Here is a 27,944-nt window from a genome sequence, read left to right as displayed (position 1 = left end):
AACATATCGTGGGTCTTTTCTCTCTTCACGCGCGACGGCGGAGCCCTTCGGAGAAATGAGTGGATCCTAACATTCGGCTATGTATTGATAATGCAGCTGCACTATGCACGCACCTAATCATGCGTAGCTTGCTCGATGCGAACAGACGAAGGTCAGAATGAACGAAATGCGAGACATGCATCGGGGGAATTGCACTCATTTGGGATATCTTATAGAATTTTTGGTGATATTATGACTTTGCATTATCGAGGCTGCCTCACACAGCTGCGTCCATGCTGTGCTTCTCTACCCTCCGGCCTTCACACCTGTGCTCCATGTCTTGACATCCTTGCCGTTTGGCAAGTATCGTGCACGGCCCGACGCAGCATGATGTTCCAGCCAGGTGCCGCCAGCCACGTCACAACTTTTCTCGAAATGAATTTCCTGTTATAGTACAGCCCCCTTCATGTGCCATCCCATTGTAGCAGAGACAGCTCTCTCTTTTGGTATCTGTCCATAATGCATATTAAACTCCGAAATAATAAAGCATTTTCATGCGTGTGCGTGAGCACATAGCTGTAGTGGTATCGTGTGAATCTCGCCGTGATGTAAAATGATCGAGCAAATTTTTTGGCATGCAATACCGTCCGGGCACCTGATGCTGCGTAAAGCGTCCCCCCGCTATGTTGAGATTAGGCCGTAAATAAAATAAGCAGAAGTCGCTGAAGCGCATGATCAAAAAAAGCATTGTAGTGAACTTGTGGTGTGATTTAGTTTCGTCCGGCGAGGTGCGCCGTCGAGTAAGTGAGGACGCATGGGCATAGACTTTTGACTACCAACCAGTTTGGTGGTAATCGCTGAACCCTCCTGTCGAGTAGTCGTCGTTCCATGAGTGATTGGCCATTCCACCTTCTTCTCCCTCTGGATAGTTTCTCATATGGGTCAGGTCTTGGGTTGTATGTCTTCGTTGCAGCACAGCGTTAGCAGTAGCCTTCTTCTGTTGGCGTTCAAACAAGACAGCCTTTCTTAAGGACTCGGTCATCTCTGTAGCAAGCATGTTTCTACGAGTAGACCTAGGAGACAAGGCGATCGGTGTTGACTGCGCATGTTGCGAAGTCATCGAAATTGGTTTAGCTCGTTTTGATTGTGGCATTTGCAATATATCGCTATTTTCCCGTGGGTCCAAGCACGTCTGAGTCTTGGTTTTTCGCAAAGCGTTAAGAGACTGTGCTTGTGCTTGTGCAGCAAAGTCTGCTTGACGGTCTCCCTCGTTTAGTTGAGTTGTCAGTAGAGACCGGCGAGAAACAAGATCGGGTTTGGAGTCGACACGCTGAAACGTAGGTCTATCGTCAATGGTGGTGTCTGCGTCTTCTGATCCGTCATCTTCCCATTCTCCGTCATCATCCTCAGAGTCTGAGTCAGAATCAATGGCACTTGAATCCTCATCGTCAGAAACAAAGACCTTCTCGTCCTCGTAGGAAGTCCTTTTTGCTAGTTCATCCTTGAAAGAAAGCTGTTTCTTCGCCGCCATTGGCTTTTTGAGACCAATCGTGAGGGAGCTTTGTTTCGAATGTGATGGCATACGATCTTCGAATGAGCTTTCAGCGTCGTCTGAAGACCCACCGAGCATGAAATTGGGCTGCGTGGTCTTCAGAGGGTGAGCTGTCGTTTTCACGGGGACAGGTGATGGTGCAAGATTCGTTTTGGAGCGGTAAGAGGATGAAATTTGATTTGGAGCAAAACCTCGAATCACATGGGATTCTGAAATCTCAACGCTAGTCTCTGAGCCCAATGTCTGCGTGGTACTCCGGTCACTCTCTAGGCTGCTAAGAGGAACGGTTGATGAAGAAGATTCGGAAGAGCGGAGAGGAGCGTGAGCGGGTGGAGACTCGGAGACTGGTGCATTACTGGGGAGAGGCCGACTCGACCGGACAGCACTGACAACTTCTGCGGAAAGCTCTGGTTTTTGTTGACTCTCCTGTATCGACTCCAGCATCCTTTCAAAGCGCACGGGAGTGATGTGGTTGCCCTTACACCGGTTGGCTGATGAGGTTGTGCAAGGTTGCGAGGAGACTTGTTGAATGTTGAGGGGCGTAGAATCTACTTTTGGTAGGAAATGCTCCTGTATGCTACTTGCATCAGAGTCGATAGATGCAAGGGAATCGACACTGGCAGAGAGGCGAGGTAGGTCTTTCTTTGGGGGACTTGAGGTCGTGCACCGAGACGTAGTCTGCGGCAGTGAGCCACAGCAGAGAGTTTCCCGTGTCAATATCCGCCAGCTTAAGTTCTCTAATCGCTTTCCGTCTTCCAGCGAGTCTGCGCACTTGGAAAAGACTAAAAAGGGTCAGAACTCTTCGACGACAAAGGAAATGGAACATTCACCACTCCATATGCCGTGTAAATTCTCTGCGCTGGTACTCATATGTCTTATCTTAGTGGTGTTCACCGAACAGATCGGTACTTCTAGTTTTGACGGCATCATGGAGACCGCCAGGGCGTCCTTAGACGGAGTGAGAAGATAGCAAGACCCCCGTGGTTGTTGAAGCGTTTTGTTCAGTTGAAGTAGAGGGATTAGTCGGCAGGAATTGATCGAGGAGAACGACAAGTGAGGTTGTGCCTTCTGGAATAGTTTGACTCGAGACTTGTGCTATTCGAATGTGGTGCGGTTATTAATCATGTTCGTAGTGGCCACACTGAGTAATACCCGTGTGAGCGTAGTGGGGATATGTCGGAGTATCGGCAGTAGAAGTGCTGTTAAGAGGATGATGATGATGATGATTACCAGGATGAGGTGGAGGGGAGGAAGTGTTTGCGCGGGATGATGAGGTGAAGATTGTGGGACGATTGTGCTTTTGTTCTGCTTGAAATGGACGGTGTGGAGCCGGAGCGTGGCGCGAGGACAGGGAAGAGTAGATTCGGGTTACTACGCTGACAACTGACTTGCAGTAGTAGTACGTAGACTCAAAGTCCTGTCTAACTTTCGTTCTTAGAACGGATCTCGATGTATTGGACGAGCAGGGTACCGAGCGGTTGACAAAGCCCGGCGACTTCTATGCAAGGCGGTGCCCTACAGGTCTGCTGGTATCCAAGCAATGTGCTGATATGATCTCGCAAGTGTATTGGCGCAAAGTCGGTCGCATGCAATGATCGGTTGAGTAGAGGAAGCGTTCAGCGACTGGAGGATCCAGAATTGGCTGCTGATGAATGATGTTTTGGGAGATTTACGAGCGAAAGGTGTGAAGGCGATTCCGAAAATCGGTGAAAAACGGCAGGACTTCCCAGGATTTTGTAGAGGATTTAAAAGCCTCTACGCGAAGATGTTGTTGCTCTCTGATCTCTCAGGCCTTTCCGGATTCCATGACACACGCCCTTCGAATCGCGGGCAATTGGATCAGGCAAAAGCAGGGCAGCAAGGGCCCAGTTTGACGAGCCAAATAAGCTTTCACGGGGAACAGGCAGGAAGGGACACCTTCGGCGAGGCGAAGGGCTTGGGATGGCCTAACGACTCCCCTAAGTCTATCTACAGGACCCTTCGTCCCGAAATGCGATAGGTGCTACTACTACCAGTCTGCCACCATCGCTCTGGGGTCTTGGCCACCTTACTCTCTCTGGCTCGAAGTCTCTACGGCCTCCGGAAACCTCAGCCGACCGATTTAAGGATGACAGGGATCCCTCCTCGGCAGATCGAGCGACAGGTCTGAATTCATTTCGTCAGAGTAGCAGTAGTACCTTTGGTCCGACCACTGGAGACCATCTCATCTCTCGAGCGTTTGCCGCAGCAGCCCAGCCCTTCCTCTTTCGCTTCAATAATAATTACGAACGCAGGTAATCAATCCAGGATATTCCTTCGAGTCGCCCCATCCCACTGCGCTACCTCAAGGGGAAGGCGACGAACAAAATAATTGATATGGCTAAAACCGATACAATCGATGCCTAACCCCCACTCTCCTCCCCACGCTGCTGGGCCATCCGGATTCTCCCCTAGAAGATCGTTAGATTCGGAGAAACCGTCATGGCCCTCATGGGAGAGAGTGATACTACAGAGAGACACTGAGAACTATGTTAAATGGGTATTCGGGTTGCCGAGAGCGACTGCCATCTGGGCGAGAAGTCACAGACGGTTTCACACGCCAAATCTTAACACCGCACGGATGTGGAGAAAGAGAGGCGCTGGGTATGGTTGGGCACACGAGTCACGACTACTCCTTCGGAACTATCTTGCGGAGTCACAAATACGACCACCGAAGCTTGGTCAAATCTGTGCTGTGGTGAAAAGCCTGCTGACTGGATTGTCGCATCTATCCTTAGGCGCTTGAATCACTGCCAGCGCAGGGGCTCGCCATGTGACCAACAAAACACGGGGACTGGGCTTGGACAGGATTAATATGACCCTAATATTTCACCGTGCTTTGTCTTTTCACAGCCCGGACATTGAGGAGGCAAACAACTTTGGCGCAGTCAGTCACATGCTGTATTCCGCTTTGCTGGCAATTTATGGTGCACGCGACCATCAAGTGATAAAGGGGGATTGACTCCTCAGCCTGAGGCTCGATCGCTCTCTCGACAAAAGAGCTCAAGCTCGACGCGAATAAAAATCTCGCATGTCCTAGAGTCACTCCCTGTCTTCCCAAGAATGATCTGCATGGGTGCTCAGCTTTGCCCCACAATAAAGTATGTCACCCTCGTGGCTTTCACCACCTAATTTCAAGCTCTACCGCTCTGTCGGGTGCATGTTTCATCCCTGGGGAGTAGCCATCATTCCTGGGGTAAACTGAGGCCCGCGCCCTTCGCTGCTGCTGTTACTATGATGTATGGCAAATGGGAGGTGCACATGGCGCAGCTGGCACTGTTTCCAGGAGGCAACACTCTGTTACGCTACATCTCCTTCCCCAGATACCGACCTGCGGCTTCCATGTCGGCTCACCGCCTGTCAGCGATCCTTCGCTTAGATCATCTGGCACTATGCCCTTCTAGAAGCCCACGTGAGCTCACACCAGCTCTCAAGTAAGCAGAGGATCTCGGGCTAGGGGAAGTGTCTTCCGGTCGGGAAGACACTGGCGAGTAGTATAACTCTAGATCTGCACTGGGGCATCGCCTTAGGATTAGCAGGCTCGCGCCCCTTCCATGTAGTCCCAAGCAGTCTGCCGGTTGCTCCTTTACCGGGACCGTTCACTGTACGGGTCGGTCCTCTGGCAATCATATTTAGTACGCCTAGCCACACATATGTGACACGGAACGGCATGGTCCCCTCAATCTAAAAGAATGACTACGAACGATCTTCTGCCTGAATTTCGATGACCGAGAAAAGTCTTTGCTTGTGGTTGCTAATTCTCCAAATAGTTCGTAGGGAATCTTTTTAGCGACGCAAGAATTTGAAACAGCGTCGAGCCACAGAGTAGTATCAGCTGAACAACATTCGCAAAGCCATGCTTAAATGAAATCCTTTTAATTGAAATATGCACTTGTACTGTTTTGGAAAAGAGTTGAGCTTTGAGGCTCCTGAAGGCGGTAGGAATACGGAGATATGCTGTCACAAATGTCACACGGTGAATGCGCTCTGTCAGGGGCTCCGGCATGCAGGGACTCCTGAACGGCCACATCCAATCTTCGATCTCCCAAGAATCCAAGATATGCCAGATGTGATGTGACCTGCATGTGCAGCTGGACCCCCACCCAAAAGCATCCCCGTCGCGAGGCAGCGTGGGGGGGGGTTACTAGGTAGGGGCTCTTGTCCGCCACAAATATGTTTAAAGCTCTGAGAGAGGTCTTTCAACGGTGACAGTGGCCTCCCACGTTCACACATTTAATCAAGTGATACGTAGATATGATTATTGAAACAAAGCCCTTGTCGGGCGCCGGAAATCAAAATGGTCAGTTGATCTGCCCCTGGGACAGCTGCTTGGGTTTTGCGCCGAAGGAGGGTGGGATGAAATCTTATCCCATCATCAAATCTTGACCACTCCGGGGCAAAGTCAATCGTGCTGCTTCCTCTAGCTCCTTAGTTGGAGTTGTCGCACGTGGAAACGTGACAGGTTGCCAGCTTGGTACTCTTATCCTTGCGCACGTGTTTGATTGACGGCGGCTGGCGAGCTCCGTCTGCGTCTAAAAGGCCGTTTTCTGTCATAGTCATTTGAAGACAAGAGTCTGGTGATTGTCATTGTTCAAGGACGAACAGGGTAGGCCAGCGTCTACGGTGTCTTGCCAACTTCTGACTTTGCTCGTGTTTGCTGTCAGGACGATCAATTGCAACTGCAATTGCGGAAGGGCAAGAGAACCACGTGAAATATGTTGACCTTCGCCACTTGCTACCTTCTCGATTTGTGTCCAGCGCCGGGGTCGTTTTGCGGTTGGGAGTGTGCGATATGCATCGCTCTGCCACCAGCTGGGGTCAAATCCAGCACCAGCGTCCGAGGGTATAAGCATCAATCATTGGATTCGTTGACTTCGGTGGTTCAAGCATTCTCCAGACAGTCTGCTGGAGGAAGTGCAGTGGTACTTGCTGTGCTCTAGTACGCTCTTTCCTACCTGTGAACTTCTTTGAAATCGTTAGCGAGTGGATAGTGCAAGTATGGTGTTGGACATGAAAAAGCCCCATGCGATCCCCCGAAGCGCGCTGATACTGATCCCCTTTGATATCCTCTATTCTTGTTACGTGAACTGCTCAAAATTCGTGACGGATCTTAGCGGAGGCCCGCATGGTTCGATGCTCGCGAGAGTATATCTGCTTACGTCCCACAGTTACATTTGTCAAGCGCCAACGCTTTTCCAACGCCTTTATCGCGTGTAGGGTCAAGATGAAATGGTATCAACGGGCTAATCATGTTTCTCAATTAAAGACGTAAAGTTGACCGTCTCAGTGAAGCCGAAAGGTATGCCTGGATATAATTCTTGAGTCTATATGAAGTCATACAAGTCACTATCTCATACATCACCCAATTGGATCAAAACTCTTGTTCATCACTGCCAGCAATGATCACATTGTTTATCTTTAGTACCATCCGGCAAAGCTGGGTCGCCAGTAGCAATTGCTGCCTCTTGCCAATCAATGGATCGATCACAAAGTTTTCTCGCATGTCTGTGTAATCTCGAACATCAGCACAATTCACTAATTTCGTTCAGTCATAGTGATATGAACGTACCATTACTCCCCGTTCCCATACAGTCCACACCTAACCTTGACTTGCCTTCTTTGACCTGCTTGCTCTTGACTTCCGCTAATGTCTCGATCGGACTTAATCCTGAGTTCTCTGCAAGCGCCATGGGCACTGCGTCGAGCGCATCAGCGAACGAACGCATGGCATATTGCTCGAGGCCAGGCGACTTGACGGCAGCGTTTTCGACTGCCAGGGAACATGCAATCTCCGCCGCCCCCCGCCGTAGACGACGCGATTATCACGAACTAAATTCCGCACGACGCAAAGAGCGTCGTGAAGGGAGCGTTTTGCTTCATCGATAATCATCTTGTTGCTGCCGCGTACGAAGACAGTCACAGCTCGCGTGTTGGCGCATTCCTCAATGATTAGCATCTTCTCTCGTGTAGTGCCGAACGTCATCTCTCTCACAACACCTGCCGTTCCTAATTTCGAAGCTTTCAGATCTTCGAATCTAGGTACTATTCTACCGTTCGTTGCGATCGCGATAAGCTCGATCTCAGGCCCACCTACCCATCTCACTGCGGGAAGCTTGTTTTGAAGTAATAGATGGTTGGCTTCGTCGTCAAAGCCCCATTGACAAATAACTAAATTAGCCCCTGTATCTTTGATCTGCTTGATCATTTCCGTAAATTTCTCCTTTTCGTAGTTTTGCAGCTTTTTGAATTCTTCCACTGTAGTGATATCAAGCTTGTGTTTTGTTTTTGGCTTTGGGGGCTCGAAGGCGCATGTCAGAATGGCAAGCTTTGCATCTCGTACCTCATCCGGCATTTGCGGGTGCGAGAAGTCCTTATCAACCACCACACCTTGAACTAAGAATGTGTCTTCGAGGGAGCCTCCGACTTTACTATCGACCTTGATAAGCTCAAAGTCGACGTCTTTCCTCGTGAGGTCAGCGACTGATAGGACAGCATCAACGGCAATCTGAGCAAATTGGTCGTGTGCTTTCGATACTCTAGGCATATCAGCGTCCGGCTCGTTCAACATCGGGCTTGCAACAGTCCACTGACATTTTGCTCCCTAGGCTCGTCTTAGCGACTTCAAAAAGATTTGAAGGGTCGTCTCTTGAAAATTTGACTTCGTCACTTATTCGGTCCAATTCTGCCACTGCTACTTCACAGGCTTGGTCATATCCATCAGCTATCCGTATTGGATGTATACCCTTGTCCATTAAATCTGCGGCCTGTTCCAGCAAAGCACCGGCCAGCACTACCACACCCGTAGTCCCATCGCCTATCTCATCGTCTTGCGACTTTGACAGCTCAACTAATAGCTTAGCAACATGGTTCGTTATCTCCATCTGCGGTTGTCACTGTCAAAACAGGCCTTCAACATGTTGTCAATGCATGGATTACCTGTGACAGTATTGTGGCTCCATCATTCGTGACCGTAATATCTCCATCAGGCGAGATGAGAATTTTATCCAAGCCTCGTGGTCCCTGACAGCTCGTCAGCCTCTCCATTCTAACTTGCTGACCTGGCATGGCATACAAGTGACGTCTTGACAATATTTGCGACCGTCCTTGCAGCGACGATGTGAGATCTCACGGCCTCATTTCCATGCTGTCTTTTCTTCTTTTGCTGACTGGGAGGTCGTCAATATCAGCAAATGCTAGTTGTGCCCTGCACGAGAACATCTGGACATACTCCCGTACCACGATGAAGGGACGGCCCTGATCATCTTTCATCACTTGGGCTAAATTCTTGTTAACCTCTATGCTAAGAGCGAAGCTTGATGGCCACCAGAACACGAACCGTTCGACATGTCCAATTCTTCTTCAAGTCAGTTGCGTAGAACATATTTCTAGCCTCTCTCAAACTCACGCATGGCCATCTTGAGAAATGCACTGCTCCCACACCCTTACAAATCTTGTGGGATATATAGTCGCAGCCTGAATCCTACTGTTCGTTTGCAGAGGAGTCTTGGCGTTGGATTCGTCAATAGTTCTGTGTAGAGATTTCACCTGCAGCTCACTTTCAATATATCACATATTAAACTCGGCAGACGTGTAAAGCCTCTCAGGCATCGCGCTAAGGCAGCACTAGCGTTCATTTCCTACCTACCTTACCTTACGCGACTGTCTCTGCCAAGCCTGTCCAGCTCTCTCCAACTCAAACCCTCAATTGAATCGCAAAGACGCCCAGGTTCAATCTCCCTATTTACACAAGCCTCGACATTACCGCACTCCTACGCGTTATCATAGTTTGAACTTTCGATTTCAGCGTCTTCTGCGCTTCCCGTCAAAATACAATTTCATTATGCCTCGTAAGTGCTCACTTTACAAAGGTTCGCGTCCGCTCAAGGGTCAAATGCTCACTTGACGGTGCAAAGCCGCAATACCCGTCGAAAACGATGCTGAGTCTGCGGCTGGCGACGAGGTCAAAGATACAAAGGCAGACCCTTCTGACACCAATATGGCTGATGAGAACCAAGAGGAGGATGACGAAGAGGAAGACGAACAAACGTGAGCTCTTGTCGCGTAGCCAACAGATGACTACTCTGGCATGTGAGCTGACTTCAGCGCTGAAAGGTTCATTGTGGAGGCAATTCACGATCACCGTTCAGATTTTGAAGACGTCGGTACCGTTGCGCCTGCAGTCACTCAGATCTTGTTGACATTCCCCTAGGGCCAATTGCGATACCAGATCAAATGGAAAGGGTATGCGAAAAAAGCTGATCGCACCTGGGAAACGGAAGAAAATCTCCAGTGAGCTCTGGTTCCATTTGCGAGCTGTGTGTGGCTGAGCTTTGACTAGGGGCGCAAAAGAAATCTTGAAAGAATACTGGCATGCAGCAGGTGGCAGACCAGATCCTGATGCACCAAAACAGACGAAAAAGCGTGGGCGCCAATCGAATGCCTCAACTAAGGCGACAGGAAATTCCGCCAAGAAGCCTCGAACAAGTAAAGGCGGCCGTAAGTCTAACGGTGCTCTCGAGCAGGACGTCGACCATGGTGGTCTAATTGGCTTCACAGAAGTTGGTGAAGACGATTGGAAACCACCGACAGCCAAGGAAGGAAGCTGGGACGCTCTAGTCCAGAGTGTTGATACAGTGATTCGGGAGGCAGCCGACGGTGAACTTTGGGGCTACCTCATATGGAATGAAAAAAATGACGATGGTCGATTATACAGGAGCAGAGCGAAGCTACCAATCATTTACAAAGCCTGCCCGCAGCGCGTACGTGATCAAATCCATTTTACTGACTTGCTACGGCTAACAAGCTAACCCCTATCGCCTCGCAGATGCTACAATTCTATGAGAAGCATCTTGTATTTTCTACCGATACCACCGAGACTGCTGGAGAGGATAAAGAAGCTGCGTAAGGTTGATCGCAAAATATGTTCAACGATTCTGAGGACTGGAGCCATGACCTGAGAGGCTGAAATGGATCCGCCCGGCCTGGCGAATGCGTCAAACAGTGGCCGGAAAGTAAGGAGCATATCTGAGCTCAACAAGGGTTTGTTCGCAGATGATCACGTGGACATCTTAGTTCAGCGTTTCTCTTCAGATTGTACTCTACTGTTTACATTTGCATGGGGCCGAGCAAGCAAAGGACTGTACCAACCTTCTCAGGGCAGGTTGGTAATTTTAAATAGTGAATTGAACATTGGGTAGGCCCAGTCAGCTGTAGGCTTAAGCTGAATAGCCAGAAATTCTTCTGACCTTACATACTCATCTGCATAGCAGTCTCAGCACTTGATCCTGCAATTGCTCCAAACATCGAATAAAATTCCGCCCTGATAGGCAAAGCTTTCAGACCCACAAGCTTGTGAATTGGTTGACATCAACAGCACACAATCTTTTTAGCAACTCCGATATCTTCCCACGAGCACGGCCATATGTTCAGCACGCTCAGCACAGATTCTGTACCTTTCTCTCTTTTTATTCGACCGAGGACCCGACAAAGTCTCCCTTCACCGTCTGGACCGAGGAAACTAGAGGCATCGTTGTCCCACAGCTCGACGTCCTTCCAGATTGTGTAAGCTCCGTTGAGATATGGAGGCTTATCAGTGAAAATATCAGCAAATAAAAAGTTTTGTTTGAATTGTTTTCTCGACGATGTGACAACACGAGCGTAAAGCTCGATAATGGCATCAATGCCTGAACGAAAGGCGGCTGACGCGGCATTGAGAGCTTCACCAATACGGAAGCACACTCTTAAGACAGTGCAATTTGAAAAGCCGGGGATTGATGAACGATCAGAAAGACGTTTGGGGAACGGAGGGCGAGTAAAGGATAGAGGCTCGTTTGCTGCATTGAACTGGATTCCATATATTTCAGCGACAGGAACCGAATTTGGAGACTTGACCAGTTGATTCTCAGGACCTTTTTGCTGAGCAACGATTTTCATTCCAGCCAAATCCAGCTTAGGCGAGGAGGTTCGCTGAGGGGTCGACACGGGCGTTGTGATTTGATGAGCCAGGAAAGGAACAAGGTCGGCCATAGAAGCGTCTAGCTCTGGATCAGAGAATTCATTTTCTTGGCCTCCTGAGACTGCTGTCGACCGCCGATTGATGGACTTGTTTGCCGAGATGGGTGTCAAAGGCATCAAATTTTTGTCAACATGTGGAGTCAATGCTCCATGCTGGTCAGCCTTCCTTTGAAGACTCTTTGGCTTGACTACCCCTGCGTCCTCTCGCTCACGTGAAGCTTCTTCAGTTGGATCTACAAGGGCTACCTCGACCATCTCATCATCAAACCAGTCGTCAGATAAAGAGTGCGGCAGTGCACATGGATCAGTTGCGTCATTCTCGACTTGTCCAGCGAAGATACTCAGCGCAAACCCGAAGTCTTCATCAAGTGCAAGATCAACTGGACTACTCGTGCTCGAGCTGGGAAGCACTCCATGAAGACGATCAAGCTGAGCAAAACTCTTTCCGTCGTGGTCCCCAGGTGAAGACCCAGTAGTAAAATTGGTATACTTAGAATGTTGAGCGGACTGAGGTGACTCGAGATCACGGACAGCAAAATCTGAGCCGCAACGAGCTATAGGAGCCAAGCTTATGCCTTGATTGTCCGATCTTGTAGGCGCAAGATCAGGGTGATCAAAGTCAGACTTGAAAGATGACGAGTTCTTAACGACTGATCTTTCGGATGGGAGTTTCAGAAAGCTTGCTTCAGGTTCCAGAGCATTGCCGTTAGGGGGTTATTCCGATTCTCAACTTTGCTATTCCGAACTTTGCTTCGTGGTTTTCTCCTCGGCATCTCATGAGAAACATCGCGCGTTGAAACAGTCTTATGGGTCTTTCGAGCCTGCTTACGAGATGGTGAAGTCGTACTTCCTACCTTGACGTTTGCTCGGTGTTCTTTCGTGGTGTAGACCTCAACGGGTTTTGGCGAAGCCGGTGTGATGACATGCCATCCGGAGAAGATAGTTGACGTTGTTGGTCGATGTCTAAGAAGCCGTCAGCCACAGCACCCTGACTTACGATACGACTCGCACTCAGGGTCTAAAGGGCCGTTCATCATCTCTCCACGGCGAACAGTTTGTGCGGATCGGTCCACATTTTACCTCATCACCTGGAGACTATACTCGTAGATGGAAGCAATGGGGCTGGCGCTAGAAGCCTGCATGCAATTTTGCGGGGTTCTGTCGGCCCGTTCCTTTCAACCTACCTCACGGGTCCTCTTAGTCCTTCAGGCTTATCTTGGAATCATATCGAGATGACTATGACCATTGTTGATACGCCTGCATCTTAGAATCTTCAAAGCTTGAAACATACGCAATCCAAAGCGCTATCTGGAAAGGTGGTTTAATAATCGACGACCACTCATCACGCAACATGTTTTCTGCTTCGGTATGTTCCTTGCACCGCTATTTCATTGCCTAATGTTTGCTTCGACTTGAAGCAATTGTCGTACATTCGGCTCAGACTCTGCTGCGTCTATTGTTTGGACGTTTTATGACCTGATCTCACGAAGGAAGATCTTCTAGCCCTCGTTCAGTGTGCGCGTCTTACCAGCCATGCTCTTATTAATGGCTTGTTTTTCTTCATTGGCGCCGATCGTGCTGACAAGTGAACGTCACTCCTGAAGAGCAAACCATACACTGCAATCACCGTGCAAATAACTCGCCTGACTAGCGAACAGTATGAAGCTGATGATATGAGTGGTATCCCGGATCTTATAGAGGTTATCCGCATACAGACTGTCGGCCCAACTGAGGCCGCTCGAGCTGTTCGAAAGAAATTGTAAGTATTCAGTTGACACTGCATCTACCTTAGGTTTCACTAAGGGTTCCTCCGAAGGAAGTACGGGACTGTTCACCAGCAATTGCGAGCCTTGACCATTCTCGATAGTTTGATCGAAAACGCTGGACCAAGGTTTCAACGTGCATTTGCGGATGAGCCTCTACTTGAACGTTTACGTGTGTGTGCAACAGACTCCTCTCTCCGACCCTGAGGTCAAACAGAAATGCCAGATACTTTTCCGCCAGTGGGCCGTAACTTACAGTTCGACTCCAGGCATGGAGCGAATTGTGGCTTTACAAAAGCAGCTGCCCAAACGAAAGAAAGCCATGACCCAGCAGCAGTCTAAAGTTCTGAGAGAGACTGAACCGAGTCCGAATGATGATCCTTTCAGCAATGCAGAAGATGAGGACGATAATCGGACGCAGAATAAAGGCTCACCAACCCGGAATACATTTGCTTCTTCCTCCAGCGTAAATCCGTCCAGTAGCTTTTTCCCGACCTCTACTTCAGCCAAAAAATCCAAATCTGACAAGTATCTGAAAAAGACAAAACGCAAGGGTTTTGATCTTGAAAAGGAAAAGCCGCAAATCCTGCAGGCAATTGCGTCATCGTCCATTGCTAGCACAAACTTGATGAATGCATTGAAGCTCATTGATAGAGAGCACAAGCGTGTTAGTGAAGACAAAGAAGCGGTCGCAAAATTCGAGGTCTGCAAACAACTTCGTCGGCAAATCCTGCGCTACATTCAACACATTGAAAGTGATCAGTGGCTTGGAAGCCTCATCAATGCAAACGATGCTCTTATTGAAGCACTGATGGCATTTGAAATTCTGGACAAGAGCGTCGAAAATGACAGTGATAGTGAAGGCGTCGAATGGTCTGGTGGCGAAGAAAGTGCGCCTCCTAAGTCGACAGAAACAGAACAGCGGAATATTGATCGGGATTTTGCGGGCCTAATTCTTGACAACAAAGCTGGAAAAGCCCCTATTGGTAAGGTGCAGAGCAGTAAAGGAAGCCGAGAGGAACAGGCCGATAGCGAAAGTGATGGGCTTGCAGAAGATGACGATGATCCTTTTGCAGACAACAAAGGCTATGCTTAGGTTTACATGAATTGCTTATGATTCTGATTTGTCTTTCGACTTCAAAGGCACACATGCATGTCATGCATCTAATACAGAATACTTCGAAACATGTGCACTCTTTGTAATTTCATCGTAAGCAACTTTGTTTGGTATTGCAAAATTGGACTGCGTTAAGTGATTTCTCGAAAAAGGGCCTGAATGCTTCCATCATCATCATATATTGACTAAGTAAGTCTATTTAGCTTTGATTTCATGGCAGGGCAAAAACCATTTTGCCACAATATTCTCGCCTCCTTGTTCGTTTCCTCAACAAGAAAGACCTTTTCCCGAGGTAGACACTCATCATGTCCATTCATTCCCATGTTGCCTGTAGGCCTCTCTCCAGGCCTTCTCATGGCCCAATTCAACGTCAACGATATCCTCCCCCATACCCATTATCCTCAAACCTGTCACCACTCCTTTCAATTGACCCAATACCGCTCGATCTCCTTCCTTCTGACCTTCGTTCGCATGGTTCCCCCTCTTCTCGACATCGTCAAAAACAATCGGATCATCCTTCTGACTCTCATCCTCTAGCAGTCTGAATTTCATTGCCATAGTCAAGACCGCAATCACCACAAAAGCGACAACGGAAAGCAGAGCAGCAAGTGTGACCGGTGTGCGGAGCATAGCGTAAAAGCACCTGAGTGCTCGAAGATGCTGAGTAAAAGCCGGCTCCTGACGAAGGATCGCTGCGACTGCTGGGATTCCATTTGGCTGAGCGAGAGGGTTCATGGAGGCGCCTGGTGGAAGGTAGATTGGGTGTTGTTGGACGGCAAGAGAAGGCAGATGCTTTGCGAGAGGGGTTTTGATGTAGGCAGACATTTTTACTTGTGTCCACGGAGGGCAATGAAGCAAGGAACTTGATGACTTCCAGCTAGTCAAGAGAAATTGGAACACATTGTCTAATCTTATGACCAAGACAGTGTGCTGAGCAGGCTGCATGCAGGGAAGGTTTACAAAAGGGACAAAGATTGCAGTACTGAAAATTACTGTTATTGGACACAAAGACCAAAAGATCGGAAAATCATAATCACGTCAGGGAAAATACGTTTGGAAACGTGCATGACTTTCGAGCCTCCAGGCTGCCCCGGGCGATCATGAAGCATTAGAGTAGTCGAGGAATTCCCACCTCGCCTTCAAAGACTCCTGTCCATGCTTTTCATGCAGCTTTCCTATTATTCTCGCATCAGTCGCATAAAGGTCGTCATCATCCTTGTCCGTCCAAACGCCTCTCCAATCGTCCGGAACTTGGAAAGGATCCTCTCCATTGCCCTTCTTCTTGCCCTTCAGAACATAACCTAGTACGTCCTCTGCAAGCCTGCTGTCAAGGCTCGTGCTTTTAAGGACCGCTTCAACTTCGTCTATCGTGAATCCTTTCGCAACAAAAGATTCGATCCACTCATCTACCTGTGCATTTAGTTCACCTGAGGAGGCTATACTTTCTGCTTTGTCCACTGTGCCCGGCAAATCTTGACTCTGAGTGTCAGCTAAAGAATGCCATCCTCCGTCAGGATCTGGAACGGCAAAGTCGGGTAACTGAGTCAGGCCATTGAGAAGTCCATGCGTGTCTGGTGTCTGAGAACGGTAGGCCTGCGCCTCTTCCATCTCGTGTTCATTCTTGATGCGCACTTCGAGCGGTTCCTCGTTATCCCAACCCTCATCAGGCGGAGGGACTTCAAAGTCGATGAAAGGCGTCGGCTCTCTGGAGAATGCTTGGGTATCTTGGCGGGTCTGATTGCGCTCTGAAAAGGAGTCCGACATATCTCCCTTAAGGATATGTTCGTATCCTACATTTGCGCCACTTTGAAGCAACACATTACCTGTCTCGGGCTTAGCTCCGCTCATCATATCGAAATCTTCGTCACTCCCGAAAAACAGAGGAGAATGACGATCTGTATGTCTGTGTGAAGGACTCCCATCTGGCGTAGAAGGTATTTCGCGACGCCTGCTTGGTGCCTCAGTGCGTTTACGTTTGGATGGTCGGGCTAGATGTGCGGATAAAACAGAAGGTAGCTCTTGTGGATTTTTGGGAGACTTGTCATGAGTGATACTGAGACTGACGACATCTGCCGGTTCCGATGTGTCGCGAGTGTCACTAGGTGGCGATAGTCGTTTTAAGCTTGATGGAAGGCGCGATGCTGGCTCCACATTTGGCGCTCGTTGCTTCTTCTTACGATTTTCAGCGATCATAGTCTCTTCTCTGGCTGGACTGGTGACTTCTAAATCAATGTGAGGATCTGAGGCTCGTGGAGAAAAGATCTCAGGGGGTCTCGTGTCATTGCTGGTTCGGTCCTTTGATGGAGGTCGTTTCTTGGAAAAATTAGCGAGGAATCGAGGTCGTACGTGACGTTCCCAGAAGTCTTGCCACTCCCGGGCGGAGTGTCGGCTTTCCGGCTTTGTCAAGAGTCTAAGTCAAGTCCTATGGGTAGAGAGAGGACAGAGACTTACGTCGATCTCTTGGACCCAGGCGACCCATGCCTCATTCTTTCGGTCGGCGCGAATGTTTTCGATATCATTGCCAACTGCATTCAAGGTGCGTACATCTTCTTCAGAAAATCGGCCTCCTTGCTCTTTGATAATCTCGGCCTCCTCTGCTCGATCTTGACGACGTTCATTCACATTGTATGGCTCTGATGGTGGGGTGGGGGGTCCATTTTGATGGATTGCGCTTGGTCTTGGTTGACCCTTTATTTTTTTAATGTAGCGGTCTCTCCATGACTGAAAGGTGTGCTGAGGGTACTAGCCATGTTCAGCGTGGCATGCCTAGCAAGACCTCCTTGCCTTACTTTTCTCTCGAGTTGCTTGTAGATCTCGTTACCTTCTGTGCCCCCTCCCTTTTGAGGATTTGTGTTCACCCAGTCCCACAAGATGAGATCCTCAGCAGCAGTAAACTTGCGACGTGTAGCTTTAGCTGGCTGCACCACAGAGCCTACGCTTCGTACTGTCCCTGGACGAGATCCGACCGCATGGTCAGCGAGGTCTTCTAGGGTACCTTTGCGTATCGAGGTCTCAATGAAAGTGTAAGAATGGCTATTGGAGCAGATTAAGCAATGATGTAGTAAGAACGAAGAAGGCTTCTGGCTTACGTTCCCGGTATTTGTTCCTTTCGCGCGTGATCTACGATTTTAACATCTGCCTGTTTCTCGAGTGGCACTACCGAGCCTCCATTGGACTTCCTGAATTCAGCAAAGAAAACGGCAAGAGAAAGTTTTGACGAACTTGAATTTCCTCGATGAAGCGGCTGCGTTGCGGTACTTTCTGAGAAAGCCAAAATTTAATACCTTCGAATAGAGATCCGTGTAGGTCCGACGTTCCATTCGCAGCTGTGTAGACGACCTGAGCCATGTGGTTCTTTTCTCACCGTTGAAATGAGATTCGACCAACGTGAAGACAGTCGAGGACGCGCTAAGCATAAGAATCACGTGGTTCCGCATCAAATCAAATCGGCCTTGGCGGGCGGAGTATACGTCCTTTCACTTGTTTGATCCATTTTATCGAATGCCGATGCGAACTGAATGGACAAGTATCTCTATTCTTCCGGAACTGTTGCGGACTGATTCAAGCTGGATGTTGATATTTTGAAGTCCGCCTCTCGCGCCTAGCAATGGGCACATTCAGCGGCATCCTGACCGCCGTGCTGCTTCTGTCCTTTACTGTATCCGTCGCTTTGTTTGGCCGTCTTCCAATCTTTCGGTGACTTTGCTTTCTGTCATAAAGAGAGACTGCTAATGTTCTGGACATAGCAAAACACCTATTGCCCTTTTTCACCGATTCCAGACCATCACGCTGCCAAATGCGTTCATCTCTTTGGATATTAGTGTCACTGGAGGCAGCGTAAGATCGACTTTGAGTCGGGTCGGTCTTTATCTGAACAATGAGAATCATCCTCTGATACTGGTAAGAAGTTTTCTTTGGCATCCTTTATCAGTCTCCGTGCTTATTTGGCGTAGTTTTTCTTCCTTGCTGTCATGTTCACGTCACATGTCTGTTTTGTACCTGTAGCATTTGAGAGGATGGAAAGCTTTCATCGTCCGTTGATAGCTTTTGCCACAATTTTGCCATACGTATTCACATACAAGTCAGTAAAATCCTTAGCTTCGGTGATAACAGTCTCGAACCACAGACGCGAGATGAGGCGTTACCCTTATGACCACACCTTGTTTCAGCCAAATCAAACCTGCTCATCTTGTCTATTTTTGAAGCCCGCGCGAAGCAAACATTGCCGTATTTGCAATGCGTGCGTTGCCAAACACGATCACCATTGCGTTTGGGTGATGAATTGCCTGGGCAGAAACAACTATGTCTATTTCTTGGGTCTTTTGGCGAGTCTAGGAACGATGCTTATCTATGGATCTTTCCTGGCATATCGCATACTTATTGGCGGGTTGCAAGGTGCATACCTTCAAACCCTGCCCCTCGCAAGTGCACCTGGATACTGGAGCGATGGACTAAGCTGGACGGAAGCATTCAATTCTTGGTCCTGGAATATTGCCAAAGATTATCGTATCGGAGCCATTGGATTATTAGCTCTTTTGACCAGTCCTTTGGCGTGGGGAATGCTCCTTTATCACGTGTATCTTATTTGGGCAGGAATGACCACGAATGAAAGCTCTAAATGGGCAGACTGGAGGGACGATATCTCAGATGGTTTGGTATTTAAAAAAGCGAAGGATCGTGAACAACTTAATCGCAAGGCGATTGGAGTGTCGTCACAAGAGGGTTGGCCAGCATGGACAACATTCAATTTCAGAAGATGCTTTCCTACCAACAGCGTCAAGCCAGATGGCGTTCCGAAGGGATGGGAAAGAGTACAGAATGTCTCCGAACTAGAAAATCTTTACGATCTGGGATTTTGGAAGAATCTTGTTGACACCGTGCCAAATGCCTAGACTGGACCATGAAACAAACCTTCTTGAAGGCAACAGAGTCTTCCCATATGCTTAAGAATATATACGATACTCTCAAAATAACCTGAGAGAGATGTCTTTTGTAAAGGAAACAGTTGTCATCTAGGCTCTCTTGACTCAGCAGAGCGCGGCAACCAACGGAAAGAGGCGGAAGCACTTTTCATCGACGCACTATATATTTCTCTCCATTCAACAGAAATACCGAATTAATAGTCATAGCCATGGCGTCCTCAGAAGATGTCGTGCTGACAGACTACAGACACGCTCAAAGCTCTGGTTACCAGGAAAGCAGGCAGAATAGCTTGTATAGCCGTGCTTCGAGGATAGAAGAGCGCCATCCTGATCAATCAAACCTACCGCGACCTGACGGTGGGCGAAAGGCCTGGCTCTTTCTCGCCGGAAGTTTCATGATTGAGGCTCTCATATGGGGTACGCAGCCAAAGAAGCATTCCCTGAATCATGTGATACGCAGGCTGCTCACGGATCAAGGGTTCCCATTCGCTTTTGGTATTTTTCAGGAATATTATGCAAGCCATGAGCCCTTCTCTGAGGCGCCTTCCGGTATTACCCTTATTGGGACATCAGCAATGGTGATTCGAATATCCAACATTCCTACTGAATCCACTCTGAAAGTGCCCCGATAGGGCATCATGTATTTAGGAGCTCCATTCGTTGGGGCTTTCCTGCAACGCTTCCCAGCACACCGCCGATACCTGCAATTTGTAGGTCTTGGATTAATGATTGTTGGCCTTGTTGCCTCATCTTTCGCTACTAAGGTGTGGCATCTTATTGTCACACAAGGTATCGTTTTTGGAACAGCTGGTGGCCTTGTATACTTGTACTGGTTCTGCCACCTTAGCAATGACTACGCTCACAAATATAATTAGCCCCACTATCCTATACCTGGATGAATGGTTTGTACATCGCAAAGGTTTCGCATTTGGAGTGATGTGGTACGTCTTCTAAAGCGTTTTAAAAAAATCCCAGCGCTCATGATGGAGTATTTATGTGCTCAGAGATCACTATATTGACGTGAGCATACATTCACTGTAGTACGCGATGCTGACACACAATTTTTGGGTAGGGCTGGGACAGGTGTCTCGGGGGTGAAATAAAGTCCTTAAAGACTTAAGATGAATACAAATACACTAATATCGTCGTAGGTCGTGATACCATTCTTAATGAATTGGGGATTGAGTAAATATGGCTTTGCTACGATGTTGAGAGCGTGGGCTCTGGTACTTCTCGTCATGGCTGGTCCTCTACTATTCTTCGTAAAGGCGAGAATTCCGGTTTCCCGTTCCACATACCCTCGACGAGTCAGCTTTGCTTTCCTCAAGAGCTCCAGTTTCTGGGTCCTAGAGATAGGGAACATCTTGCAAGGGTTCGTCTTTTGAGGTTCTTACCCTTTCGCACGTGAACACTAAATCTCCCGGTGCAGGATGGGGTTCTTCATGCCTAACATATACCTGCCTACCTACGCCCGTACTATTGGTTTGTCATCCGTCGACGGTGCACTGACAGTCGCTCTATTCAACACCACCTCCGTCTTTGGCACTATCATCAGTAAGTTGATCAGAAACAGTCGTTCCCAATTATCATTGCTGACTCCGAATTTCTCACCAGTTGGCAGCTTGACTGACCACTTTCACGTTACGTCGGTCATCCTCATAGCCACCGTAGGAGCAACAGCATCCGTATTTCTATTCTGGGGTTTCTCTGGATCCCTGCCATTGCTCTGCATCTTTAGCCTGATCTATGGTCTATTTGGAGGCGGTTACTCCTCTACTTGGTCAGGCATAACGCAGGAAATCAGAAAACAAGATGAAAAGGCAGAGCTTGGGGTGGTCTTTGGCCTATTGGCTGCGGGAAGGGGGGTTGGCAGCGTGATATCTGGGCCCTTAAGTGAAGCTCTTGTCGCCGGGCGGCCATGGTCTGGGGAAGCAGCACTTGGCTATGGATCGGGATTTGGGCCATTGATTGTCTTTACGGGCATTTCCATGATCCTGGGTGGTTCGGGCTGGGTAGGAAGAAGACTTGGATGGGTGTAGACGGCTCGTCTTGGTTGACAGATCGAACACTCTGTAGCAGCTATTGTAGAGGTACTTAATCGACTGCAATCCATTGATGAGCCTAGTCTTCCCAGAAATAGAGAATACAACACCGTGGGTAAACCTTCGAGGAGAAAAAGGGGGTCCCTTGTTTTTTTCGGGAAGTCTGAAAAGGCTACCGTAAAATAAGTTGCTGAAATCGCCAGCGGTGGGGGATTGAAATGCTACAGCTTACACAAGTGCATAAACGGTTACCATGACTCAATCAGAAAAAGATGGCCGTCTGACTGAAGAAATTGGAGTCGAATTTGTCTGCGCAGTGACCCAGTCGCTTTATCGAAGCCGTAAATCCCTTCGAAATAGCACCTTTGACTCCTGCTTGAAGAGTAGTAAGAAGTGGCTCCGCAGAACACTAGAGAGTGCTGCCGTTCGGCAAGCTATCGGTGCAAGTCCACAGCAATGGATAGACATCAACCAAGTCTTTTATCTAGGAATACCGGCTTTGGAAGTGCAATCTATTCCATCCGACGCGAACTCTGCCAGCGGCGTCACAACTTCGTCAGCGCTCATGACACTATACTATGATACCTTGATGAAAGATCTAGAACGTATGAATGATTTATTGCTGATTGCCAGAAATTGTTTGGCGACCACACAAAGAGCACAGAATCTGGCCGGGGAAAGTCTTTTGGACCAGCAAGTGTTGAAGCTGATCGACCTATGTGTTAGAGTAACAGCAAGAGGCTACGATGGGGAGACCCCCAGCCGGACTGAACAACCATGGGCGAATGTCATCGGCGCGTACAAGAAGCTTCTCATTACTTGCCTACAATTTCTACATAATTTCATCATGAAAAATGAGCAGCGCAAGTTACTTTTATGGCTTGATCTCTTCGCCAATTCGAAGGTCGCAAGTCACTACACACTTCCACCTGGCATGGGGCGGGAAAGGCATGAGTCCGAAGGCCCTGAAAGCTTGGTCCATGACGACAAAGCTGAATATGTTGATGACCTTAGGAGTAGGAAGCCGCCGGACGCGGTAGATGTTTCAAAGGATGGTTCTCCAAAATCAAAGCGGTTGTCGTCTTCGAAGCCAAAGAAAGATGTCGGTACTCTAATGGAGGAGGTATCCTCTGATGGACGTCGAGCTAAACCGAACGTGAAGAGAGCAAATATAAGTCTGGGTAGCGGCAGCCCGTCAGACGAAAATTTCAGTACTCTCGACGGAGATTCAGAGCAAGAATTGCTATTCGGTGCCGTCAAAACCGAGCGAGGTGACGAGTTTGGAGCACTTAGAACCCCTCAATCAGCAGCAGTCACCCTCCAGGCTGCGAAAGACCAGCTCATGGCTCGACTAGCCGATCAACCATTAGAATCGGAAGATGTAGAACCTCCATCCACCTTACCAGAGACTAGCAATGGCCAAACCAACGGCGAAAGTATTGCTCTGAGTGAAGAAGAAGAAGAAGAGGATTATAGAGAGCATGAACCAGGTGACCAGCAACGTGGACTTCTAACAGATATTCCTCTGGTTCTTGGGCCGCACGAGATAGAAGCCTTGCCAATGATCATACAAATTGGCATATGTCCAGGTTTGGGTAGTGTATTACATGGTCGAGATATGCAAGCTATGAGGTGCAATATACTTTTGGCCGGAGAAGCTGGTCGAAATCTTTTAAGGGAGCTACTCATTTTCATTGCCGCGTGGGATCTGCAGGAAGGCGAAATCTACTTTAAGTTGATGATGCAAATCATGGAGGCAATACTCGACAATGGTCTCATGCCTTACGCATACCAAACATTCTCAGAAGTCAAGGACATCGTCTCGCCAGCGCAGTCCATGGTTATCAAGCTTTTGACCCAAATTTTCCGAGGAAAGCAAGACGAGACGCTCGAAAAAGCGAAGAGTGTCAAGACCAAAGGCAAAGATCGAAAGGAGATTGCTCTTTCTAACCCTCATGCCAACGCTTCGAGGCGCGTAGACATTTACATCGTTCGATACATCTTCACGATCTTCCGGTCATCTATCATCCCAGAGACATGTGCTCTGATTTACCTACAAGGCCAGATCAAGGCAGGTACGGCGCTCCCAGAAGATTTCCCTCTAAATTTGTGGGATATGGAACGCGTCTACGAAGGTGTCTACCAATTTCTCGAATTCTTTGCTGTGCTGACCGAGAGCGAGGAATGGAAGGATCTTCTTGTGAACTGGGAAATTACATCGGAGCTGATTACCCTGCTCCGAGAGCTTGAAGTAAGCATTCCCAAGCCACCTATCAATGCGAATTTGATGCCCCAAACTCTCGCGGAAGCGCAATTTGCGGCGCTGCAGCAAGAAGCACAACGACTCGCGGGACCTCAAGCAACATCGACGTCGAGTACGCAAACACCTGTCGCAGTTGAGCGTCCATTTGATGTGAACGTAAACGGCGGCACGCTACCTGCTACTTCAAATGACGGCTATCCTTCCCTTCCTCCTCAATCAGATCTATCAGAGCAAGAGTCTATCGAGTCTGCAGATCCCAGCGATTTCGAATGGCGTAACCTCAAGAAGCTAGTCATCCTTGTGCTATCATCTCTGGTCTGGAAGTCGCCTACTGTACAAAGGCAAGTGCGACAATACGGAGGTGTAGAGATGGTGCTCGCTTGCTGTAGTTATGATGGTAACAACCCGTACATCAGAGAGCATGCCATCATGTGCCTGAGATTCGTACTCGAGGGATCCCCCGAAAATAAGGAGATTGCTACGAAGCTGCAACGGGTAGGCAAAGTGCCCGTTGCCGACCTTGTGCAAGAGGCTATGTCAGGCGTGCCCTCAGTGAGAAAAAGTTCTCAGGCTCTTGAGGGGCGCAGTGGGAGATGAGGCTTAATAATGATCGTTACCTATAGCTGCTCTTACTGCACCTAACGGGGATACCGAGTCATCAAGTGCTGATGGCTGCTCTTTTGTATTGCATGAAGATACCCAATGTTACGTCTCGAGTATTTTCACATTTTTGCGTCGCGCTACCCAATCATTACGTGATAAAGGTTATATTACATCGTCGACATTAGATATATCCTCCTCCATAACTCGTCTGTTCGCTTGGAGCTTCGTACCCAAATTGCTTAGCCTCGATTGGCTTTTGGACTTTATAGGCTTGAGCCCCTTCGTGGCTTCTTCGCTCGTGCCCTTCACCAATGTACCGAGCTTGCTGTGGCTCAAAGCCATCTGTCCCCATCTCATTGACCAGGACCGCCGGCGCCTTCACATCTCCAGGCATTTGATCATACACGCCCCTATCCTTCCCTTCCCGTTTGATTTTTAAATCAAGCCCTAAAGCTCCAATCGTCGCTGCAGAGCCAGTGACAGCGAAGGCCGTCAGGGCTTTGTACAGTCTGCACACCATGATGCCAGCATTGTTGCCCCAATTGATGGGACCGCAGCGGTGTCCCAACGTCCAGGATAGATTCCAGGTCAAGAGGGCCAAGCTGACGAGCCAGCAAACTGTCAGGATGGCATTGGAGATTAGGTGAGAGGCTGGATTGAGCGTGCGGGTCAGGTGGATGTAGAGGGTGAAGATGAAGTGAGTTACGGCTAGGAGAGAGGTTGTGAGGAGCTTTGTGAGCAAAACGGGTTAGCAATCGACGCTCCTATCATAAGGCGGAATAGAGGAGAGCTTGAGAGTAGCCTCACGAGTAAGAATGTCCAAGGGACCTTGTAACCTTCATCGCGAAGATGATCAACGAAGAAGCAGAGCACAGCGCCGACGATAAAGGCGGAAACCAGCTGGGTAATCTTCAGGAGGTACAATGGTGCGGTAGGATAAGGCGATGGCTTGCGAGAGTTTCGCGAGACAGCTGTGGGTACATGAGGGAACATGGTGCAGGGCGGGGATGCTTCTTGCTGAGAGGTGAGACAAGATATCTTGAAGGACGAATTGCCTCGGATGCAGGTCGGTCTCGCCGTTATGGATGTGAACAGAGTACTGTTATTCTCCAGCAACAAAACCGCCCAACCGTGGGTCGCGAGTCGGCAGGAGTGCAATCCAAATGAGACAGTCTAGACACCAAAGAGGCGGAGGCGAAGGATTTTGGCGCGGTTGTTCGCTTCGGTGCAATTTTAAGACACAACGACCTCGAATCACTCCGAGCCCCCTCTTTCTTTCTGCTAATAATATCAAGCGCCTCTATCCATAGGAAGCGGATTCGAAGTTGTACGGCTTGTACGGCTTGTGCGTCATGATGTCTTACGCATTGCCCAATGCTGTAGGACCATCGAGCCGTGCGCTTCTATGCCTATCGTTGTGGGCTGTTTGATGTACGACCGATTCGTTGAAACAGGCCTTTTCTTTTGTTCGAATGTCTGCCACCGCTGAATGCCACATTTGCAAGAAGATCTGCCCAAGCACAATTCTTCAGCGTACAACCCCGTGTGACCTGCTCGCTACCTTGCTCATCCTTTCTCTTTCGTGCTTTCATTCTACCTTTCGCAGTATCAGCAGGACTGGATAGTGATCAATCTAAAAATACAACGGAACACTCAGACAGATAGCTCAACTTCTGAGGTGAATAGGACTGTGGGTCAGTCAATTGCAGTCAGAGTCCTGCACCTGTGCAGTTGCATGTTTCTTTCATGAGAGGAGAACTACACCCGTTCCCAAATTTGATAAATACATTGAGCGCACTTGTCCGTGGTCTAGCGACCGATTTCTCCCTCCTTGCCTCGTCTTGAGGTCGTGTCGAGTAACGGAGGGAACTCAGTGCTGACTTGGCATCAAAGAAGCCCGATCTCATCAAAACCTTCAACATGCATCGACTTACCCCTTGGTCCATGATCGTGGCGCTGCTCGCTCTGAACATTGCCGCACTCAAAGTCAAGCCAGATTGCGGAGAATCTGGATGCCTACAGAGGCTCTCCCGGAAAGTTTCGACGCTCTCGTTATCTTTGGGGCGACCGACGGATCCGACGGTGCGCTTGTCCAATCATTAAATGGTAGTAGCCTGGGAATCTAATGCGATCATACAGATACCAGCGCTACCTAGAACAGAATCAAATGCAAGAATTGAAGACGTTAGCTCTCTTCCACCGGTATGCCGACCTTCCAGCTTCAAGAATTACCGGAGCTTCGTCGACAAACGGCGATTCGAAAAGCGATCTTTGAGATCAGACTCGAAAACTGAATGTTGTATGACCTGCCAAGAAATCGGTGACTGCTTTTCATTCGAGTACAATATGGCGAAGTCATTGTGCAATTACTATGTGAGCATGGGAAAGGTAGCCAAGAAAGCTAGCAAAAGCGAGAGCAAGGTCTGCCCTTCCGGGCTGGGTGCAGGCTATATGGAGCTGCCTAATTATCCACTCTGGCCGAGCCACTTTGGTCATGAACACGGACCTTGTCTGAGCAGTGCTGCTGCATCTGGGAGAGGCCCAGATCTGGGCCTAGACTTGCAGGCAGTCAGTGATCAGCTAAATCAGCAGATTCTTGACCTGCCCAAAGAAGATCTTGGTCTAGAGGATGATGAAGACGAAGATGAGATTTATGAATTACGATAAATGTAGATTTAGCTCTAGATTCCAAGGCATCAATGTTTGGGAACTGCCTTTACACTTCTTCTGGCGTTTATATCAATTTCACCTGAGGCCTACCTACCTTGACCTTTTGCTCTTTAGGGAGACGTTCGTCTGGCAAGACGTGCGTTCAACAAGCGCGGATGCTCTAGGAATGACAGCAACAGCCGAGCCCGTACGATTTACGTCATCGGAGTCCTAAAGACTTTAATGACATGGAGATAACAGGCTTTTCCAGCCGCTATACTAACAAAAAAACAGCGATTTCAGACATCAAAAGCTCTCGTTACATACTTCTGCAGCTGTCATGTCTCAACAACGCGTAAGATTGGGAGCGTCTTCTATGACTTGATCAGGAATACTCATCATTTCCGTCCAGCTGTCGTTCAAAGTGCATGGCACAGTCCAGGGTACGTCTTGAATCACTTGACGCCAAAGTGTTCCAAACTTAGTGAACACTTGCTTCAGGTGTCAACTTTCGGTTTGTCATCCGTCGATTGAGTGCGCAATATGCTGAACCTGCCCAGCTCGTTTGCGCAGCGCAAGGCCACGAACCTCCTAGTCACCGGCTGGGTGCAAAACACTCCAGACGAGAAGGTGCGAGCTCACTACCACAGGTCGAATGCACTCTGACAAGCGCTGTTCAGGTGATTGGGGAAGCGCAAGGAACACAAGACGCCCTTCAAGGATATCTCAAAGAGCTCAATAGCGGTCCTAGAGCAAGTCACGTAGTAAAGGTTGAGAAAAAAGAAATTAGCTGGAAGGAAGATGAAAAGGATTTCCAAATCCGATGAGTGAGTAGCGTCGGTAGCTCAGCAGAAATATCATCTCTATCAAGCAACCTGGTGTTCCATGACCGAGCACAGTCATTTGTCTGAATAATTGGAACTTTGGAAGTGACCGCGCGATGCCAAGCACTGCCTTTGCCCCCGGCCCGAACGCGTGAAATCAAACAGGCGCGCAGGCGGATGGGACCAGGAAGATTGCGA

The 27,944-nt window shown here is 48.7% G+C and overlaps 11 protein-coding genes across 11 annotated transcripts; 5 read left to right on the top strand and 6 right to left on the bottom strand.

Annotated features, from left to right (window-relative positions):
• Window positions 1–811: 811 nt before the first annotated feature.
• On the bottom strand, window positions 812–1,975 carry KY384_002595 (uncharacterized protein; the record flags this gene model as incomplete). The annotated part of the gene is made up of 1 exon (XM_044811118.1): window positions 812–1,975. The coding sequence occupies one exon, from the start codon at window positions 1,973–1,975 to the stop codon at window positions 812–814; it is 1,164 nt and encodes a 387-aa protein (XP_044672001.1).
• A 4,945-nt stretch (window positions 1,976–6,920) lies between these two features.
• On the bottom strand, window positions 6,921–8,818 carry CCT5 (T-complex protein 1 subunit epsilon; the record flags this gene model as incomplete). The annotated part of the gene is made up of 7 exons (XM_044811117.1): window positions 6,921–7,054; window positions 7,119–7,338; window positions 7,380–8,085; window positions 8,141–8,430; window positions 8,486–8,569; window positions 8,622–8,715; window positions 8,778–8,818. 7 exons carry the CDS (start codon window positions 8,816–8,818, stop codon window positions 6,921–6,923), a joined length of 1,569 nt encoding a protein of 522 aa, XP_044672000.1.
• Window positions 8,819–9,389: 571 nt separating this feature from the next.
• KY384_002593 (uncharacterized protein) lies at window positions 9,390–10,454 on the top strand (the record flags this gene model as incomplete). The annotated part of the gene is made up of 4 exons (XM_044811116.1): window positions 9,390–9,396; window positions 9,463–9,595; window positions 9,888–10,308; window positions 10,353–10,454. 4 exons carry the CDS (start codon window positions 9,390–9,392, stop codon window positions 10,452–10,454), a joined length of 663 nt encoding a protein of 220 aa, XP_044671999.1.
• Window positions 10,455–10,915: 461 nt separating this feature from the next.
• Window positions 10,916–12,916, bottom strand: KY384_002592 (uncharacterized protein; the record flags this gene model as incomplete). Its single annotated transcript, XM_044811115.1, has 3 exons — window positions 10,916–12,246; window positions 12,393–12,526; window positions 12,855–12,916. The coding sequence occupies 3 exons, from the start codon at window positions 12,914–12,916 to the stop codon at window positions 10,916–10,918; spliced, it is 1,527 nt and encodes a 508-aa protein (XP_044671998.1).
• Window positions 12,917–13,474: 558 nt separating this feature from the next.
• On the top strand, window positions 13,475–14,422 carry KY384_002591 (uncharacterized protein; the record flags this gene model as incomplete). The annotated part of the gene is made up of 1 exon (XM_044811114.1): window positions 13,475–14,422. The coding sequence occupies one exon, from the start codon at window positions 13,475–13,477 to the stop codon at window positions 14,420–14,422; it is 948 nt and encodes a 315-aa protein (XP_044671997.1).
• A 324-nt stretch (window positions 14,423–14,746) lies between these two features.
• Window positions 14,747–15,268, bottom strand: KY384_002590 (uncharacterized protein; the record flags this gene model as incomplete). The annotated part of the gene is made up of 1 exon (XM_044811113.1): window positions 14,747–15,268. The coding sequence occupies one exon, from the start codon at window positions 15,266–15,268 to the stop codon at window positions 14,747–14,749; it is 522 nt and encodes a 173-aa protein (XP_044671996.1).
• A 273-nt stretch (window positions 15,269–15,541) lies between these two features.
• KY384_002589 (uncharacterized protein) lies at window positions 15,542–17,791 on the bottom strand (the record flags this gene model as incomplete). Its single annotated transcript, XM_044811112.1, has 5 exons — window positions 15,542–16,840; window positions 16,895–17,185; window positions 17,233–17,476; window positions 17,533–17,618; window positions 17,666–17,791. 5 exons carry the CDS (start codon window positions 17,789–17,791, stop codon window positions 15,542–15,544), a joined length of 2,046 nt encoding a protein of 681 aa, XP_044671995.1.
• Window positions 17,792–20,603: 2,812 nt separating this feature from the next.
• Window positions 20,604–24,267, top strand: KY384_002588 (uncharacterized protein; the record flags this gene model as incomplete). The annotated part of the gene is made up of 4 exons (XM_044811111.1): window positions 20,604–20,737; window positions 20,795–20,919; window positions 20,980–21,366; window positions 21,674–24,267. 4 exons carry the CDS (start codon window positions 20,604–20,606, stop codon window positions 24,265–24,267), a joined length of 3,240 nt encoding a protein of 1,079 aa, XP_044671994.1.
• A 187-nt stretch (window positions 24,268–24,454) lies between these two features.
• On the bottom strand, window positions 24,455–25,266 carry KY384_002587 (uncharacterized protein; the record flags this gene model as incomplete). Its single annotated transcript, XM_044811110.1, has 2 exons — window positions 24,455–24,981; window positions 25,110–25,266. 2 exons carry the CDS (start codon window positions 25,264–25,266, stop codon window positions 24,455–24,457), a joined length of 684 nt encoding a protein of 227 aa, XP_044671993.1.
• A 1,110-nt stretch (window positions 25,267–26,376) lies between these two features.
• Window positions 26,377–26,940, top strand: KY384_002586 (uncharacterized protein; the record flags this gene model as incomplete). Its single annotated transcript, XM_044811109.1, has 1 exon — window positions 26,377–26,940. The coding sequence occupies one exon, from the start codon at window positions 26,377–26,379 to the stop codon at window positions 26,938–26,940; it is 564 nt and encodes a 187-aa protein (XP_044671992.1).
• A 525-nt stretch (window positions 26,941–27,465) lies between these two features.
• Window positions 27,466–27,749, top strand: KY384_002585 (uncharacterized protein; the record flags this gene model as incomplete). Its single annotated transcript, XM_044811108.1, has 2 exons — window positions 27,466–27,552; window positions 27,603–27,749. 2 exons carry the CDS (start codon window positions 27,466–27,468, stop codon window positions 27,747–27,749), a joined length of 234 nt encoding a protein of 77 aa, XP_044671991.1.
• Between the last annotated feature and the right edge of the window lie 195 nt (window positions 27,750–27,944).

This window comes from Bacidia gigantensis (genome assembly GCF_019456465.1).
Source record: "Bacidia gigantensis strain McMullin 20006 chromosome Unknown contig_156, whole genome shotgun sequence".
NCBI lineage: Eukaryota > Fungi > Ascomycota > Lecanoromycetes > Lecanorales > Ramalinaceae > Bacidia > Bacidia gigantensis.
Note: the sequence above shows the minus strand (reverse complement) of the source record. Positions and strands in the feature narration are given on the sequence as shown.